Source organism: Dama dama, chromosome 18 (assembly GCF_033118175.1).
Source record: "Dama dama isolate Ldn47 chromosome 18, ASM3311817v1, whole genome shotgun sequence".
Taxonomy (NCBI): domain Eukaryota; kingdom Metazoa; phylum Chordata; class Mammalia; order Artiodactyla; family Cervidae; genus Dama; species Dama dama.
The window spans coordinates 12,837,797-12,856,754 of NC_083698.1; the positions used below are offsets into that span (position 1 = coordinate 12,837,797).

At 40.8% G+C, this 18,958-nt stretch overlaps 1 protein-coding gene and 1 pseudogene across 3 annotated transcripts in view; one reads left to right on the forward strand and one right to left on the reverse strand.

Moving 5' to 3' along the window:
- The window catches only part of SLC25A13 (solute carrier family 25 member 13), a 227,306-nt gene that overhangs the window by 174,546 nt on the left and 33,802 nt on the right, over positions 1-18,958 (reverse strand). For 2 of the 3 annotated variants that reach the window (XM_061164932.1, XM_061164931.1), the window contains exon 3: positions 4,691-4,833. In XM_061164932.1, the coding sequence (XP_061020915.1) occupies positions 4,691-4,833 (143 nt within the window). Of the gene's footprint in view, positions 1-4,690; positions 4,834-18,958 lie in introns of those variants that run through there. The other variant, XM_061164934.1, reaches the window with a different exon arrangement.
- LOC133072745 (RNA transcription, translation and transport factor protein-like) lies at positions 5,638-6,451 on the forward strand (annotated as a pseudogene).

The window sequence follows — 18,958 nt, forward strand, 5'->3', positions numbered from 1 at the left end:
TAAAGGTGAAAGAGGAGAGTGAAAAAGCTGGCTTAAAACTCAACATTCAACAAACGAAGATCACGGCGTCTGGTACCATCACTTCATGGCAAACAGATGGGGAAACATGGAAACAGTGTCAGATTCCATTTTCTTGGACTTCATAATCAACGCAGATGGTGACTGCAGCCACGAAATTAAAAGACACCTGCCCCTTGGAAGAAAAGCTATGACAAACCTAGATGGTGTATTAAAAAGCAGAGATATCACTTTGCCCACAAAGGTCTGTATAGTCAAAGCTATGGTTTTTCCAGTAGTCATGTACGGATGTGAGAGTTGGACTATAAAGAAGGCTGAGCACCGAAGAATTGATACTTCTGAACTACGGTGTTGGAGAGTGCCTTGGATAGCAAGATCACCAGTTAATCCTAAAGGACATCAACCATGAATCGTCATTGGAAGGACTGGTGCTGAAGCTGAAGCTCCAATACTTTGGCCACCTAATCTGAAGAGACTGCTCATTGGAAAAGACCCTGATGCTGTGAAAGATCGGGGGCAAGAGGAAAAGGGGGTGATGGAGGATGAGATGGTAGGATGGCATCCCTGACTCAATGGACATGAGTTTGAGCAAACTCCAGGAGATAATGAAGGACAGGGAAGCCTGGCATGTTGTAGTTCATGAAGCAGCAAAGGGTCCAACATGACTTGGTGACTGAACAGCAACAAATTAAACAGAAGGGGGAAATGCCACATACATGAATATATTCACTCCAGAGTATCTATTATAGAAAAGTAGAAACTGAAATAACTCTGTAAGGGCATGATTTCATAAAGTATGGTCTATTAATCTAATAAAAAATGATGAAGCTATCTAACACTGTTCATATGAACAGCATATCGAAATATGAACACTGATAAAGGCAGAAAGATTATAAAAGAATTAAAACAAAAATGAATTCAAATTTTGAAAAATATTAATGCAGTATGTCATAGAATATACTGAAAAATTCAAAATACCGTGGCAGGCTGAGATGGTCATGGGTGGTTGTTTTCCCTATTGAAACTGAACTATTCACTATTAACACTGAAAAGAAAGAAAGGAGAAGAAAAGAAAAAAATTAGTCATAGGGTAAAGGATTGAGACTATTGAAGACTTTCCTTGTCACAGTAAAATGCTAACATTTAAGATAAAACAAAATCAGAAAGAAAATGTCAAGTTAAAGAGAATTGTGAGATGATGAGAGAAGGCAGCTCTGAGCAGTGGAAAGGCCCAGGACTAGAGCCTGACAGGCCTGGGTACCTTTACGCAGCAAATTACTTGATCCCTTAGTTCTCATCTGGGAAACTAGGGAAGGAAAGCCAAGAATTTGCTATAAGTGCATGAGAAAATATACGTTATGTTACATTATATACGTAAAATGCATGTTACATTGTTGGCGTCTAATGAATTCGAGGTTATATTTTTTGAAGAGTATAAGGAATAGGAAAAGCCAGTGTGTTAATAGGGGTGGGATGAAAAGGAAGCCAAGTACATTAGAAAATACTACAATCACATAAAAGTAATGACTGTAAACATATTCGTGTAACTAGGAATCAAAATCTTCACTTAAAAAGATACAAACAGAAAAGAAAGGAAATTCCTGTAAGGTTAAATTTAAATAGGAACTATCATTATGAACTTTTGATTTTTTTTGTTTTTTAAGTACATCTCCCAGCTCTTTCCACTGAAACGTCAGAGAGGCAGGAACAATCCAGTAGCAATGAGTTACTGCCCAGCTTCATGTTCCCAAGCACCAGTCCCAACCAAGAGGACCTGGGCCTTTGAGAAAAGATCTCCTGGACAAGGGCAGGACAAATCCAAAGCCAGCCGGGTACACCTTATTTACCAAAAGCAAGAACACTCACAGGCTGAGGGTACAAAAAGCCAGCTTGAAGGGACTCCTACTGACCACCCTGGGACAATCTGAACAATTCAGAGAATTTAGTAAAAGATTCTAACACACTGAGTTCAATGTAAATAAATCCATGAGTTTACACTGATACAAAAATTAACAGAGAAAGAAAAGGGAGTGGAGGAAAGAAAGCTTTTCTTTACCAAAGAATTCTAGATAATAAATGAGAAAGAGTCAGAAAAAATCACTGTTTTTTCAAACACCAATGTAATACCTCATCCGGAAAAGGGTCACCATGGATGTAATGCCTGGTCCACAAAAGGGTTGCCATGGATGTAACGCCTGGTCCAGAAAAGCATCACTATGGATATAATGCCTAATCCAGAAAAGGATCACTATGGATGTAATAACTAATCCAGAAGAGGATCACCATGGATGCCGAAACTACTGGCTGAAAGGCTGCTGTGAAACAGGATATTCCCATGTTCTGAAAGTGCCTATTTCCTAATTACAAAACAAAAGTGGTTCTGTAGAATGGAAATATCCGGCGGACACCATCTGAACCAAGTGATCAAACTGGGTATCATCAGTGCTGGGACAGGACAGCAGGATCTCTCCCAACCTGCACCCCAAAACTGATCTGAATCCAAGTCATGAGGAGACAACCAGACAAGTCCAGAATGAGGGGCTTTCAACAAAATAACTGGGCCTGGGTTCGAAGTCAATGTCATGAGAGAATAATAAAACAAGGATGTGGTCTTTCTCCTGTTGACTGCAAGATACAGTTCTATAAACAAAGCCCATATATATATATGTATGTATAAATGCTAATTTTATTGCAGAAGTTTAGAGATGATAATGGCAGCATTTAAGTTTGAGTCTGTTTTGGACAAATAAGCACTATGCTTTTCAAATGATTGGAAAATCAGTTTTATTTGCCTCTTTTTTTTTTTTTTTTTTACGGTGGTTTGATTTTTTTGAAGTAAAAAAATCACTAAACTTGATCAGTGGTTAAAAAAAAAAGGCAAGAGTCTGTTCTAGATTAGAAGATATATAGCAACTAAATGTAATACAGGAAACCTGATTAGATGGTGGATTTGAAAAACAAAAGGCAATAAAGCATTTGAGGTGGGGGAGAGGTGAGTGGAGAGATCTGGCATATTTGAAATAGACTGGATATTAGATATTTCACATGATTGCTAATCTACTGGATATTAGATATGTCACATGATTGTTAATCTTCCTAAGTATGATAATGGTTAAGAAGCATGCTCTTATTCAAAGATAAATATTGAAGTATCTTGATGTCTGCAATTTATAGTTAACTGGTCTAGCCAAAAGAGGAAATTATGTGTGTGATGTGTAAAAAGTATATGTGTGTTAAAACAAATTTTAAAAAGGCACACAGGTTTTAAAAGTGTTAACAATCAATCCAGATGAAGGGTATCTATTAGACATCCACTGAATTCTTTACATTTTCTATAGCTTAAAAAATTTTTTTTAACTATCAAGTAAGAAAAAAAAAAATTGATCTTAAACATTGAGTTAGCTAATTCGTACTGCATGTGAGCTTGGTCACACTTCTTCTGCACCTTATAAGCACAGAGGATGTGGAAGCAATCCAATCTGCACCGCCCCTCCAAAGTGTTTGCTAGAATAAAGCAATGTTCTGTGCAGTTGTTTAGCCTGAATGAACTAGTGTGAAATATACCTCCACCTCTCCCCCTGCACCTCCACAGACAGGCCCTATGAGGGAAGAAATGTCTGCTCCTAAAGGATATTTTCCTCCAAAGCAAAGAATCCCACCTTGGGAGGGATTACACAAATTGTAGAAAACACAAGTAGCCACCCCTGAAACAGAGAAGGTATAATCTAGCAATCTGCCAGCATATGACAGGAAGTATAATTGCCAATTTCCTCCCCACTTGCTTCTCATCTGCAACACTTTCACTTTAGAGGGAGTTACCTTCATGTAGGATGGAACAATAGATGTATAAGCAAGTAAAGAGAAGTACTGGTAAAACTGAGAGCACTCACAGTACATCAAGGGAGTTTTCTTTGGTTTTATCTCAAACCCATGCATATAGGAAAAACAGACATGGGACCAAAAGAGAAAGTTCAGAACAAAAGAATACCCCAGAAAGGCAGATAATATTTGGTTATTAGGGAATATTGGTACTCATATTACCAATATTTTGGAGCCCCAAATTCTACACTTACGGTAAAAATCAACTTCATTCTTACACAACTTATGAATAACTCACTTTCTAAAATGTAAACAGAAAATATTGGTAAAAGAAAAAAGAACACCAAAGGCATCTTGCAAAGTGTCCTATTTAGTTTCAGGTGGTTCCATGTTTCTCTTCCCACTTGGGCAGAATGCCTTTCTTGGGGATTTCGAATCATTCTTCTGTCTATCAGATTTATAGCATTTAAACATATGGGACATTTAAAAGTTCCTTGAGCAGAAAGATTATAGAAAAGTTATGTTCACAGACCTGCGTTTTACATTTATAATTTTTACAGTTGCCTTAAAACTTAAAATATACTACACACATTCAAGCACATCTTCACATCACTCAACTCCAATAGCTGTGAAATTACAAATAGTTGTTTAAACTATGTCAAGAAATTCAGATATAGAATCCCCAACTGGGATAAGAACACTGAAGGAAATATTAAGGGCATCATTTCTAAAATAATGTATTAATTGTAAAAGGGAGAAAAAATGTAGCACATTGGCTTCCTAATCATTAAAGAAACAGAAAGCTGTTTCAAACAAAACAAAAACTAAATGAGATAATCAAAAACAAACATACCCATCTTTAGTCTGATCCACCACACCACTTAAAAGTTCCACAGTCTTTGGATTAGGCTGGCTTTCTCCAAAAATGTTCAAGTATCGGGTGACGAAGTCACTGGGAGACATGAAAAATTCACCATTCTTTTCAATGCTTGCATACTGTTTAAAAAAAGAAAATACATTTTATTCTCAAATGTATATAATCAGATCAATATGTGAAAAAAGCTGAAAATATTCAATGGATAAAATATCTGATATGACTATATACTATTACAAGGACAATTACTTCCCATCACTTCAAGTAAAAAGCAAAAAGACATTAGTTTGCCAAGTTTTATCTTTTTATCAGAGGTCATCAACTGAGAGAAGCTTGCCTGACTGTCCAGCTTACAGACACCAGCGTCCCCAGTAGGCCAGCTCCGCATGTTATAACGCCTGCTTTCTCAGATGGACTTTTCCAGCTCTGAGCCGTCTGTTTCCATTTTTCCCCACAGGGGACATCCAGCAGTGCCTGAGGACAATTCTGATTGGGGTATAAGGGCAGAAATAGAAACTGGTATCTACTTGGGACAGGCCAGGGATGCCTCTAAATATCCCCAATACACAGGATGCCCACCCCCCACCCCCTACCCCCTACCCAATTACAGAGTCATCCAGACCAAATGTCAATTGTGCTGAGGGTGAGAAACCCATGTTGACAGAAATTTGGAAAGACAAATTATATATTGTTCTTTAGCAAAGACATAGTTTTCTTTTAAAAAAAATATTATGAAATCATGAATGAAAACAACCTCATTCTTTTGCCCCTTTTCCTGTTTCGAAAGCATCAATGATGGGAAAAGAAAAAGAAAAAAGAATGACAAAGAGGAGAAACTGGAAAGCAAACTGTTAACAGCAAGGCTTGTGTAAGACTTCATTCTCTCCCGGCTGCATCCCAGGGGACCGGAGCAAGCAGCCGGGACCATGTTCTGACGCAAGTTGACGGCCCTTGACTACCACAACCCTGCCGGCTTCAACTGCAAAGATGAAACGGAATTTAGAAACTTCATTGTTTGGCTTGAAGACCAGAAAATCAGACACTATAAAATTGAAGACAGGTAATTTAAGAAACATCCACAGCAGTGACTGGCCCAAGTTCTTTGAAAAGTATCTCAGAGATGTTAACTGTCCTTTCAAGATTCAAGATCGACAGGAAGCAATCAACTGGCTTCTTGGCTTAGCTGTTAGACTTGAGTACGGAGATAATGCTGAAAAATACAACAAGGACTTGATAACTGATAATACAAAAAACGCTGACAATGCAGATAAAAATGCAGAGCCTTTGATCAATTTGGATGTAAATAATCCTGATTTTAAGGCTGGTGTAATGGCTTTGGCTAACCTTCTTCAGATTCAGCGTCATGATGATTACCTGGTAATGCTTAAGGCAATTCACATTTTGGTCCAGGAGCGCCTGACACAAGATGCAGCTGCTAAAGCAAATCAAACGAAAGAGGGCTTGCAGGTTGCCTTAGACAAGCATATTCTTGGTTTTGACACGGGGATGCAGTTCTTAATGAAGTTGCTCAAATTCTGCGATTGCTACATATAGAAGAGCTCAGAGAGCTACAGACAAAAATTAATGAAGGCATAGTAGCTGTTCAGGCGATTATTGCTGACCCAAAGACAGACCACAGACTGGGAAAAGTTGGAAGATGAACATTTTAGGATTTCAGCTTCTCACCTACTTAGCACAATTGGGAACCATGTAAGCTTTGGCATGTGCATGGAAATGTCATGTTTTCGAGGGAAGAATCCCAGAAAATTGACTATGTTCTAGAGATTTACCATCATTGCTTTTTCTTTAATAAAGTTGGGAAGGTGAAAAAAAAAAAAAAAAAAAAACTTCATGGAAGCTGGTAAGAAATGCTGCTATGTCTGTATAGAAAGTGTGGGGCACTGTGTTAGGTTTTTACATGAATATCCTATTAGTATTATGCAATAAAGTAGGTGTTCCCATGCACATTTTAGAGATGCAGTGGCTAAATCCTGAATGGTAAACTAATTCACCTACATAGGCAGGGGTAGAAACAATATTGAAATCCAAGTACATCTGACTTCAAGGTCTTCATTCTGCTTTTGCTCCAGAGCTCCTAAAGATTACATCTTTTTTTTATTTTTTTACTTGAGCCAAAGAAAAAATTTGGCCCCTGTTTTAAAAAAGACCATAACCATTAAGAAGGCTAAGTGCCAAAGAATTGATGCTTTTGAACTGTGGTTTTGGAGAAGGCTCTTGAGAGTTCCTTGGACTGCAAGGAGATCCAACCAGTCCATCCTAAAGGAGATCAGTCCTGGGTGTTCATTGGAAGGACTGATGCTGAAGCTGAAACTCCAGTACTTTGGCCACCTGATGCAAAGAGCTGACTCATTAGAAAAGACCCTGATGCTGGGAAAGATTTGAGGGCAGGCGCAGAAGGGGACGACAGAGGATGAGATGGTTGGATGGCATCACCGACTCAATGGGCATGGGTTTGAGCAAGTTCCGGGAAGGACAGGGAAGCCAGGCGTGCTGCAGTCCATGGGGTCACAAAGAGTCGGACATGACTGAGCAACTAAAGAACAAAATTACAAAAAAAACAATTTGTGTCCTTTATACTTTTACTATGTATGTTTGGATCATCCTTCTGTGTTAAGTCCTTACAGAGAATAAAGGAAGAGCTATAAGTTCCTTTCCACTGAAAATGGGGACAAAGGGTATCATGAAAGAGGAAAACGTGTATTTATTTCAGTTCCATCTCCTCAAAATGCCTAACGCAGTAAGTCCTAAAGAGATATTGATTGGTGAATAAACAATGAGAGAGTTTCAGGGGAAAAAAAAAAAAAGAAATGCTGCTATGGTTAGGGTCCTCTCCATTCCAGAACAAAAACAGTGAGTAAGAAAAAGGTGGTGTGCGATGCTTTTTCACAGCCTTCCCCCAGTTCACAAACACGGAACCTGCACATTACTGCTCTGTAGAGGTGGGGGGCTGTGAGAAATGCTGAGGAACAGCTTGGGGGTCACACATATACTCACAGAGCAGGAGAGGGCCTCTTGATCTTTGGGATCAAACAGTGATTTGTGGTGGGGAGATGAGGACCTCAAGCTACAAGAAGAACAGGGCTGGCTGGGTGACAGAAACCCCCGTGATGGGACAGCACAGTGAACGGGGTGCAGTGACAGTCAAACCCCATTAAAGCTGCTTTTGCACGTCACTTGTGGGCTTCCTGGAGATGCAGACAGAGAGGACGCCGTGAACAGTAGGAGAACAGACTTGTGGACAAAGAAGGGGACAGGGTGGAATGAACAGAGAGTAGAATCGCCACGTATACATTACCACGTGTAAACTTAGCTGGCCAGTGGGAATGTGCTGTGTGCAGGGAGCTCAAATCCGGCGCTCTGTGACTACCGAAAGGGAGGAAAGGGAGGGGGGTTCAAGAGGGAGGGACATACGTATACCTATGGCTGATTCATGCAGAAGTATGGTAGAAACCGGTAAAATATTGAGAAGTGCTTATCTTCCAATTAAAAATAAATATATTAAAAAAAAGAATCTGCCTGCCAATGCAGGGGACGTGGGTTCGATCCCTGCTCCAGGAAGAGCCCCCACGATGCGGGCAACTAAGCCCATGCGCCACAACTACGGAGCCAGCGCTGCGGAGCCCCCAAGGCCCAACCACTGGGCCCAGAAGCGTCCGTTACTGAAGCCCACACAGCGGCAGCCTGCGCTCCGACAACAGAAGCCATCAAATGAGAAGCCCGTGCACCGCAGCCAGAGAGCAGCTTCTGCTCACTGCGATGAAGACCCTGCACATCCATACATCAATAAATAAATCTTAAAAAAAAAAAAAAAGGCACTTGTTCTTTCTACATTTTAGTCATTCCAAAGCAGGACCGGCTCTTGAGCAGATACTCAGGTACAGGCTTCGGAGTCTCCCAGGTCTGGGATGCAAGCAGCTCTGCTTCTGCCTCTAAAGGACCTCAGGTAAGTAACTAAAGCTTTCTGGGCCTCCGGCTCCTCACCTGTAAAATGGGGATAAGAACACTACCTGCTCTTAAGATGATGCTAGAAATAAATGAACAGTCATGAAATAAACTAGGCACAATGCCATACACACAATGGGCATCTTATAAATGTGCTAGATTATTGGTTTTTATTTAACAATCTTTTGCACAGTACAAAAGAAAAGCTCAAAGATGGCCCAATAATCATACTATTCTTTAGTTAGTACTGAATTTGGCTTTTGGCAAACATGGAAGAATTATAATTTATTTTCCTGAGGCAAAACAGGACTGAAATATAAAGGAAATGTCACTGTTAATTACAGCAATCCTATGATTTAGAATTATACCTATGTTTGCTTATAGTAGTGAATAATTCATTTATTTAAAAACACAATTTAACACTTCTCTCACCAATAGACATTATTATTACTGGATTATCTCCAGTTTTTCTTATTTTTTTTAAAGCTAAAGTAACCAGCTTTGCATATAACATCTGTCCAAATTCCTGGCAATTTTCAAAGACTAGACTCCCAGAGGAGAAACTGTTGAGTCACAGGAGAGGATCTTTAAGGCTCTTGATACTTATTATCACACTGCTCTCCAGAAAGGACTATACCAGTTACACTCCCAACCAGTAGCATGAGAGCATGCCCTCTCCCCCTTTGTCTCTCATACTGGCTGCAAATAGTTCTATATTTTTATACAATTGAGTGTCGATTTTTATCTGTTTTACAGTTTCTTCCATTACCTCTAAGTTTAGAAACTATTATAATTCTTCATCACAAGACTACATATTCACCCACGTTTTCTCTTAGCCTGTTTTGAATAGGTTTATCTTTTCCCTTTAAGTTTCAATACATTATTGGTACTTTGTTTTCGATGTGGTTTGAGGTAAGGATCCTCCAACTTGAGTCTCTTCCACTTACTCTCTTGGTTGTCTTTCAGAAGGGAAGATCCCCTGGAGAAGGGCATGGTAACCCACTCCAGTACTCTTGCCTGGAGAATCCCATGGACAGAGGAGCCTGGAAGGCTACAGTCCACGGGGCCATGAAGAGCCAGACATGACTGAGTGACTACACAACTCTTGGTTGTCCTAGGAGCCTACACATCAAATCATTCTCCCTTCCCTCACCTTTAGGATGCCATGTCTACCACAGGCTAAATTATCATATGGTTGGGACTTCCCTGGGGGTCCGGTGGTTAAGAATCCACCTTGCAATGCAAGAGATGCAGGTTCGATCCCTGGTAGGGGAACTAAGGTCCCACATGTCACAACTAGAGAGCTCGTGCACCACAGCAAACGACATCCCACATGATGCAACCAAGATTCGGTGCTGGGCAACTAAGCCCCCATGCACGCAAATACACAAATACTTTCAAAAATTATCATATGGTCACAAGGGAAAGGCTTGGCAAGGAAATCTATCTCCTACACAGTTCTGATCGGGCGCAATGCCTTCCTAAGGTAAAGATGTCCTCAGACCCAACTCCATAGGAGGAATGCCAGAAGAGCAGACAGCTCCCGTCATCACCACAGCAGACAATGTTTCAGGACTAACCTTGGCAATTGACCCATCTACTCTTGCAAGATTACAAGCACCTTAATTGCTATAAGTAGAGGGAAAGCTCTGCCAGGACAGAATTTTTTCCCCCCTTTCTCACTGTTGTGTATCCTTGAGCTCTAGACTATTACCTGGCAGATAGGCAACATGTTCAATAAACATCTGACAAATGAATGTGGAGTAAAAAAAAAACACTACATTACTGGACTTCCCTGGTGGCTCAAAATCTGCCTGCCGATACAGGGTTTGACTCCTGATCTGGAAGATCCCACATGCCCTGGAACATCTAAGCCATGTGCCACAACTACTGAACCAGTGCTTCAGGGCCCGAGAGCCGCAACTCATGAGGCCCCGTGCTGCAACTACTGAAGTCCATGCTCCACAACAAGGGAAGCCACTGCAGTGAGAAGCCTGAGGGCCGCGATGAAGAGGAGTCCCTGCTCGCCTCAACTGGAGAAAGCTCTGGCAAAGCAAGAGAGACCCAGTGCAGCCAAAAGTAAATGAATGAATGAATAAACCAAATAATAAAGCATTTCATTATTTTTTTCTTACAAGTCTTCTTCTAATCACTCTCTTAGTTTTCCCCTAATGATCTTTAGAATCATTATCAAGCTCCCAACCACTAAAAAAAAAAAGTTTCCACTGAAAAGGCAAAATAAAACTACAGTGCAATAATACCACTACTCATATACAAGATCAAGATAATTAAAAAGAAAAAAATCAATGTTGGCAAAATATAGAGCAAATGCAACTGGCAAACTGCTTCAGAAAACTGCTTGGCAATGTCTACTGTTACTGAACATACATGTAAGGACAAACTCAGCAATTTTACACCAGTGAGACTTTTCCCTTTCCATAATTTATTATTTCTCGTTGGAACTTTTACTTTTTCACTTGCAGATGACCCTTTAACACTTCTTGTAAGGTCAGTTTAGTATTGATCAACTCAGTTTCTGCCTGTCTGACCTCTTTGCTTGTCCTTCAATTCTGAATGACAATCTTGCTAGATAGAGTATCCTGGGTGGTAAGGCTTCTCCCTTTGAGCACTTTAAAAGTATCGCGCCATTCTCTCCTAGCCTGCAAAGTTTCTGCAGAAAAACCAACTGATAAACTTTATGGGGGTTCCCTTGTATGTGACTTTGTTTTTTTCTTGCTGCATTTAAAATTATTTTTTTTCTATTTTAATTATGATGTATTTTGACGTGGGTCTCTTTGGGTTCATCTTGTTTGGAACCCTCTGTGCCTCCTGTACCTGGATATCTGTTTCCTCCTCCTCCAGGTCTGGGAAGTTTCCAGCCATAATTTCATCAAATACATTTTCTACTCTTTTCACTTTCTGTGCTGTGCTTAGTCGCTCAGTCGTGTCTGACTCTTTCTGACCCCATGGACTGTAGCCTACCAGGCTCCTCTGTCCACGGGATTCTCCAGGCAAGAATACTGGAGTCGGTTGCCATCCCTCCTCCAGGGGATCCTCCTGACCCAGGGACTGAACCCACATCTCTTACGTACCCTGCACTGGCAGATGGGTTCTTCACCACTAACGCTATCTTTCTTTTCTGGGACCACTATAATGCAAATGTTAGTGCCTGTGATGTTGTCCCATAAGTCCCTTACACTATCCTCAATTTTTAGAATTTTTTTTTTTTTGGGGGGGGGGGGTAGTTCTTACTGGGCAATTTGCATTCCTCTTATCTTCCAGATCACTTATGTATTCTATATCACCTAATCTCTTGTTAATATCCTCCAGTGTATTTTTTTCATCTCAGTTATTGTATTCTTCCATGCACTTTTCTAATATTATCTAGCTCTTTACAAAAATTCTCCTTGTGTTCATCTATTCTTTCCCCAGTTCAATTAGGATTCTTATTACTAATGCTTTGAACTCTTTTATCAGGTAAATTACTTATCTGTGTTTCATTAGGGTTTTTTCCCAGGGTTTTTTTTTTTTCCTTGTTCTTTCATTTGAAACATATTCCTGTCTTCTCATTTTAACACCCTCTGTCTTTATGAAACTAGGATAAAATCTACCTCTCCTGCCCTTGAAGGTCTGTCCGTGGAGCATTCCCGGCGGCCCTGGTAGGAGAAATGGGTCTAAAGTGAGCATGAGCTTTGTCTTTCCCCGGGTGTGCTGGCAGCTGCTGCCCTGGGAGGAGGTGGGGCTGGGGCCCAACCAGGTGCACGCGGGGGCTTCTCCTCTGCTCAGGGGCCATCGCTGCCCTCCTCGAGGTGGGAGCTGGGTTTCTCTTGGGTATGACAGCACTCCCGACTTTGGTCTGGGGCTGCATTTCTGGGAGGGTTTCACCTTTTCCCCCACGTGTGATAGAGGCTGGGCGGGACTGGGGCCAGAGCAGGCTGTGCCACAGCCCTAAGCTGACCCCACCCCACAGCAGCATTATTTTGGATAGCAAAAAAAAATGGAAAATAACTCAAATGTCCACAGCAGAATGTTTCAACAAATTGTGGCATAGTCACAGAGTGGAATAAACTAACGCCGACTACACGTGACAATCGTACCAATAAAGCAACAGTGAAAGAAGCTAGACACAATGCATATTGTTAAAGAAAAAAAAAAAGGAAAACATATTGTATTATTCATTTTATATAAAGTAGAAAACCAGGCAAAGCTAACACATGGTGACAGAAGTCAGATGACTAGTTCCCCTGGGAGGGGTGGGTATGGACTAGAAACGGCATTGGAGGGCTTCTAGGATGCTGGCTACGTGGATGAATTTGCTTTATGAACATGCATGGGGTTGTACATTTCTGACTGATGCACTTGATTTATTCCTCAATATAGTTTACAAATAAAAAATCTCAGGTATTTCATCTGACTTGTTTTTTCAGAGGTGATAAAACATCTCTTCAATACAAGGACACGTTAATATGGACACAAGAAACACAGTTTTCCTCAGTTTTAAAAAACAGCACATCACCAAGGCTTGGGTAGTCTACTTTGATTAAAGATGTCAAAGGTTCTTCCTTAGACTGATGGACAGAGGGTCCCTGTCAAGGGAGTGGACTATACCTTGCAGCTACACCTTTAAAATGTTATTTAATCCTTCTTCAGTAATAGATTTGATAAATGACCTGAAGCTTCTCTCCTTTACTATTTTTGGAAGTTTAATATGATTAAACACATATACTTATGAAATGGGAAGGCTTTTAGGACTCCTTGCATAACCTAGTAAAATACTAACTGGTTAATTTTATGCATCAACTTGACTGGCCAACAGGTGCGCAGATAAAACACTGTTTCTGGGTGTGTCTGTGAGGGCGTTTCTGGATGAGACTGCATTTAAATCTATGGACTCAGTAAACTGGATTTCCCTCCCCAATATGGGTGGGCTTCACCCAATCCATTGAGAATGGAATAAGAGATGGAGGAAAGAATTCATCCCTTTTTTCCCCGCCCCATTGCATAAGCTGTGTCCTCTCTTCCTTCTCCGACCCTCAGATGGAGATTTACATCATCAGCTGCCCTGTTCTCAGGACTTTGGACTTGGACTGAATTACAACACAGCTTTTCCTGGGTCTCCAGCCGGCAGACAGTACCATCCTAGGACTTCTCAGCCTCCAAAATGGATGGTGTGAGCCAATTCCTCATAATAAACCTCACTAGATAAGTACCTAGAGATGGAGCTCTCTCATACTGGTTCTGTTTCTCTCAAGAAGCCTGACTAACAAACCAAATGTCACCAGGAAGACATACCTCCACAACCAATGAATATGGTGGCAAAGGAAAGCAATGTCACTACCCTGTACCCTCAGAAGCCAGGGGGCCTAACTGGCCTGCCCACCAACTGGTGGAACAAAATAGTCTATCAACTGTGAACACGCCAGAACCATAATCAGCAGTCACTCATTTTTGCCACAAACCATTCATGTTTGGAGGCTGAAGGGCAAATTCTCCTTGAGTGTGTTCTAGCCACTGAGAAATCAGTTCCACAACTGATCACTGTGTTTGACCATTCTTGCCCTGCTTCCCTGTTACACGGGTAGAATAAAGTATTATACTTGAGAATTTGAAAATGGATCAAATACTTTATGTTATTAAGGAACTACTATTAATTTCCTTTAAGTGCACAGTGATATACATTATGGCCATATATAATATTTACTAACATATATTATGGCCATTTCTCAATAGGGAATCTTAAAATTATTAGGAGGTATGATCAATGCAAAGAAACAGAGGAAAACAACAGAAAGGGAAAGACTAGAGATCTCTTCAAGAAAATTAGAGATACCAAGGGAACGTTTCATGCAAAGATGGGCTCTATAAAGGACAGAAATGGTATGGACCTGACAGAAGCAGAAGATATTAAGACGACATGGCAAGAATACACGGCAAGAATACACAGAAGAACTGTACAAAAAAGATCTTCATTACCCAGATAATCATGATGGTTTGATCACTCACCTAGAGCCAGACATCCTGGAATGTGAAGTCAAGTGGGCCTTAGGAAGCATCACTACCAACAAAGCTAGTGGTGATGGAATTCCAGTTGAGCTATTTCAAAGCCTGAAAGATGATGCTGTGAAAGTGCTACACTCAATATGTCAGAAATTTGGAAAACTCAGCAGTGGCCATAGGACTGGAAAATGTCACTTTTCATTCCAATCCCAAAGAAAGGCAATCCCAAAGAATGCTCAAACTACCACACAATTGCACTCATCTTACACGCTAGTAAAGTAATGCTCAAAATTCTCCAAGCCAGGCTTCAGCAATACGTGGAACTGTGAACTTCCAGATGTTCAAGCTGGTTTTAGAAAAGGCAGAGGAACCAGAGATCAAATTGCCAACATCCGCTGGATCATCGAAAAAGCAAGAGAGTTCCAGAAAAACCTCTATTTCTGCTTTATTGACTATGCCAAAGCCTTTGACTGTGTGGATCACAATAAACTGTGGAAAATTCTGAAAGAGATGGGAATACCAGACCACCTGACCTACCTCTTGAGAAACCTGTATGCAGGTCAGGAAGCAACAGTTAGAACTGGACATGGAACAACAGACTGGTTACAAATAGGAAAAGGAGTACGTCAAGGCTGTATATTGTCACCCTGCTTATTTAACTTATATGCAGAGTACATCATGAGAAACGCTGGGCTGGAAGAAGCACAAGCTGGAATCAAGATTGCTGGGAGAAATATCAATAACCTCAGATATGCAGATGACACCACCCTTATGGCAGAGAGTGAAGAGGAACTAAAAAGCCTCTTGATGAAAGTGAAAGAGGAGAGTGAAAAAGTTGGCTTAAAGCTCAACATTCAGAAAACTAAGATCATGGCATCTGGTCCATCACTTCATGGGAAATATATGGGGAAACAGTGGAAACAGTGTCAGACTTCATTTTTTGGGCTCCAAAATCACTGCAGATGGTGACTGCAGCCATGAAATTAAAAGACACTTACTCCTTGGAAGGAAAATTATGACCAACCTAGACAGCATATTTAAAAGCGGAGACATTACTTTGCCAACAAAGGTCCGTCTAGTCAAGGCTGTGGTTTTTCCAGTGGTCATGTATGGATGTGAGTGTTGGACTGTGAAGAAAGCTGAGTGCTGAAGAATTGATGCTTTTGAACTGTGATGTTGGAGAAGACTCTTGAGAGTCCCTTGGACTGCAAGGAGATCCAACCAGTCCATCCTAAAGGAGATCAGTCCTGGGTGTTCATTGGAAGGACTGATGTTGAAGCTGAAACTCCAACACTTTGGCCACCTCATGCGAAGAGTTGACTTACTGGAAAAGACCCTGATGCTGGGAAGGATTGGGGGAAGGAGGAGAAGGGGACGACAAAGGATGAGATGGCTGGATGGCATCACCGACTTGATGGACATGGGTTTGAGTAAACTCTGGGAGTTGGTGATGGACAGGGAGGCCTGGCGTGCTGTGATTCATGGGGTCGCAGAGAGTCGGACATGACTGAGCAACAGAACCGAACTGATACACTATTTAGGGTGAATCACAGAGATAGCTAACTTACACCGAAAGACATCAGTAAATATTATATGTGAAACTAATGTGACAAAAACTTATTTAAATTAGGTGGTGGTTATGTGGGTATTTACTACTCTATATTCTGTATATTTGTAAATTTTAATGAAAAGGTTTAAGTCATTAGGTATCATGAATATTCAACAAATATGTTGCTGATGATAAAAACCACAAATTTAAAACAAGATACAATTTTTAACGAGTTGTCAGAAAGGCTTTTTATTGTTGTTGCTCAGTTTTTTTTAATTATCTGAGTTGACGTCACAATGAGGAAAAATGTAAACTCCCATACTCCCACCAAAAATGTGTATTTGATGCAACCTTCTTGAGAGGCAGTCTGCCAAGAATCAAAAGCCTTAAAATGTTGTAAATCCATTCTTCAACAATTCCACTTCTATAAATGTATCTAAGAAAATGCTAGCTATATGCAAAAATGTAGTTTCAGGGCTATTCATTACAGTGTTGTTATGATAGCAAAGCAGAGAAGATGACTAAACATCTGATAACAGAGAGTGGCTAGATAAATTATGGTAAAACAGCCATAGATAAGAATATCATAGCAATAGAAACAGCAGAAATGCTTTCAGTTATAGGAAAAGGTATTCATAATGTATCAGGTGAGGGAAAAAATGAATACCAAATAGTATTTTTACTCCTGTTAAGGAAAAAAATTATACACAGAGGCAGAGAAACAGGAAAACAGACATATGCATATATAAATAGACTTAAATCGATATATGTATATATACAGATAGATTTAAATATATAGGGATCACATGTTTCAGTTCCTTATACACATCTTTTTTTTTTAATTTTCAAAAAATATGAACTGTTCTGTCATAAGAAAAAAAGTTTTCAAAGAGGAAATTATTTTTCCAATTTTCCCTACAAAGTCTTCTAAAAATATATATTATGCTTTTGTTGATGAATTATAAAATTCCAAGTGCAATTCACTACATATTACTATCCCAAGTTGTAATATGACCTGCTTCCCTTGTCTGGTCTTCCCATCCTCCACATCTTACACTACAGTAAGGCATTTGGTTGAGTCCAGCTCTACACTTCTAAACAGTAACTATCACCTCCTTCACTCTCACTTGAGCTAATGGTTGTCTCCTCAATTTCTGCATCTTAATACTGGTACTTCCCTGCCCCCAGGCTATATATCCAGTGGTTATATTTACCCCCTGTTCACGAGCAATCAATCCATCCTGCATATTCATTAGAAGGACTGATGCTGAAGCTCCAATACTTTGGCCACCTGATGTGAAGAGCCAACTTCATTAGAAAAGACGCTGATGCTGGGAAATGTTGAAGGCAGAAAGAGAAGGGGACAACAGAGGATGAGGTGGTTGGATGACATCACCGACTCAATGGACATGAGTTTGAGCAAGCTCCAGGAGATGGTGAAGGACAGGGAAGCCTGGCCTGCTGCAGTCCACGGCGTCACAGAGTCAGACAGGACTGAGCGCCTGAACACCACCACCACAATCATCCATGACACCAGATCAGGCATTTTCAATCCAACAGTCCTTCAAAATGTGTTAACTTGCCCATTCTCCATTCCTCCTGCTACCACAACCCTAATCAAGTTATTAGGGTAGCACACCGGGATTACACCCACAGCTGCCTAACCCATGGCCTTGCTGCACCAATCCAATCTCGGACCCATCCTCCAAGTCACTGGATAACTCAGAAAACCTTCAATGGCTTCCTATTGTTTAGCAAAAATGCCAAACTCCCAATTATCTTTCTAATTTTGTCACCCACACCCTGTAAAATTTGGCAGACTCCTTCGTGCAGAGCTGAATTAAGTAAACATTTGAAGAAAGAGCAAAAATCCTTCTATCTGGAGGAGGTTTGCTCCCAGACCCCCTCGAGGCCTTCCCTCCGATGTGGTCCTGGTCCCCAGAAGCCTCCGCTGCCCCCTGGGTGCCTCCCCCCGCCCCCAGCTCCCAGGCATCCGCGGGCTCCTCACGTTCCCACTCCAAGGAGCCTTCTCTCACCTCTCCGCACCACAGGGACTGCTCCCTCCTCCCATTTCCTGTGGCGTCTGCTTAAACCACACAAGTGACCCTTGACTGTGCTGACTTACTTTTTTTTTTTTTAACTTTCTGCATGCCTATAAATTTGGTCTCCTGTATAAAATCTGAACATCTCTAAATAAGACATGGATGCTGCTTATACCTTTTTACACATCTCACTCACTGCAAAGTTTCATGGCATTTCATTTAAACTGTAAGCACTCAAACACACACCTATTTATTAACATGAAGCAGCACGGGAAGCGTCAGGCAGAGAAAAAAACTTAGGTTCCCAACACTTAGGTAGGAAACAAAGCTGACTACACCTAGGCTTCAACTTCTACACCCAGACAAAACATTAACTGCCACATGTCACTAAAACAGCCTGCATAAAAAAATTCAAACGCCTTAGGCTGGAGATGTTTTATGCCAAGTTCCACTCTGCCTGCCATTCTAGCACCATTTCCCAAGCTTCTATGTGTCAGGCCACCTCCATGCCTGGAGTTCTTTGCTTTTGCTTACACTATTATTTCCTTCTTCTTTCTTTGCTCCACAATCCTCCACATTCTCCATTTGATAAACAGCAGCTGAAATACCACCACTGCCCAGCAACTGTAATGACCCACTCTAGGAAGATGTAATTAGCCCCACGTTATCTGCTTGCTAATTAATGCTGTACAATGC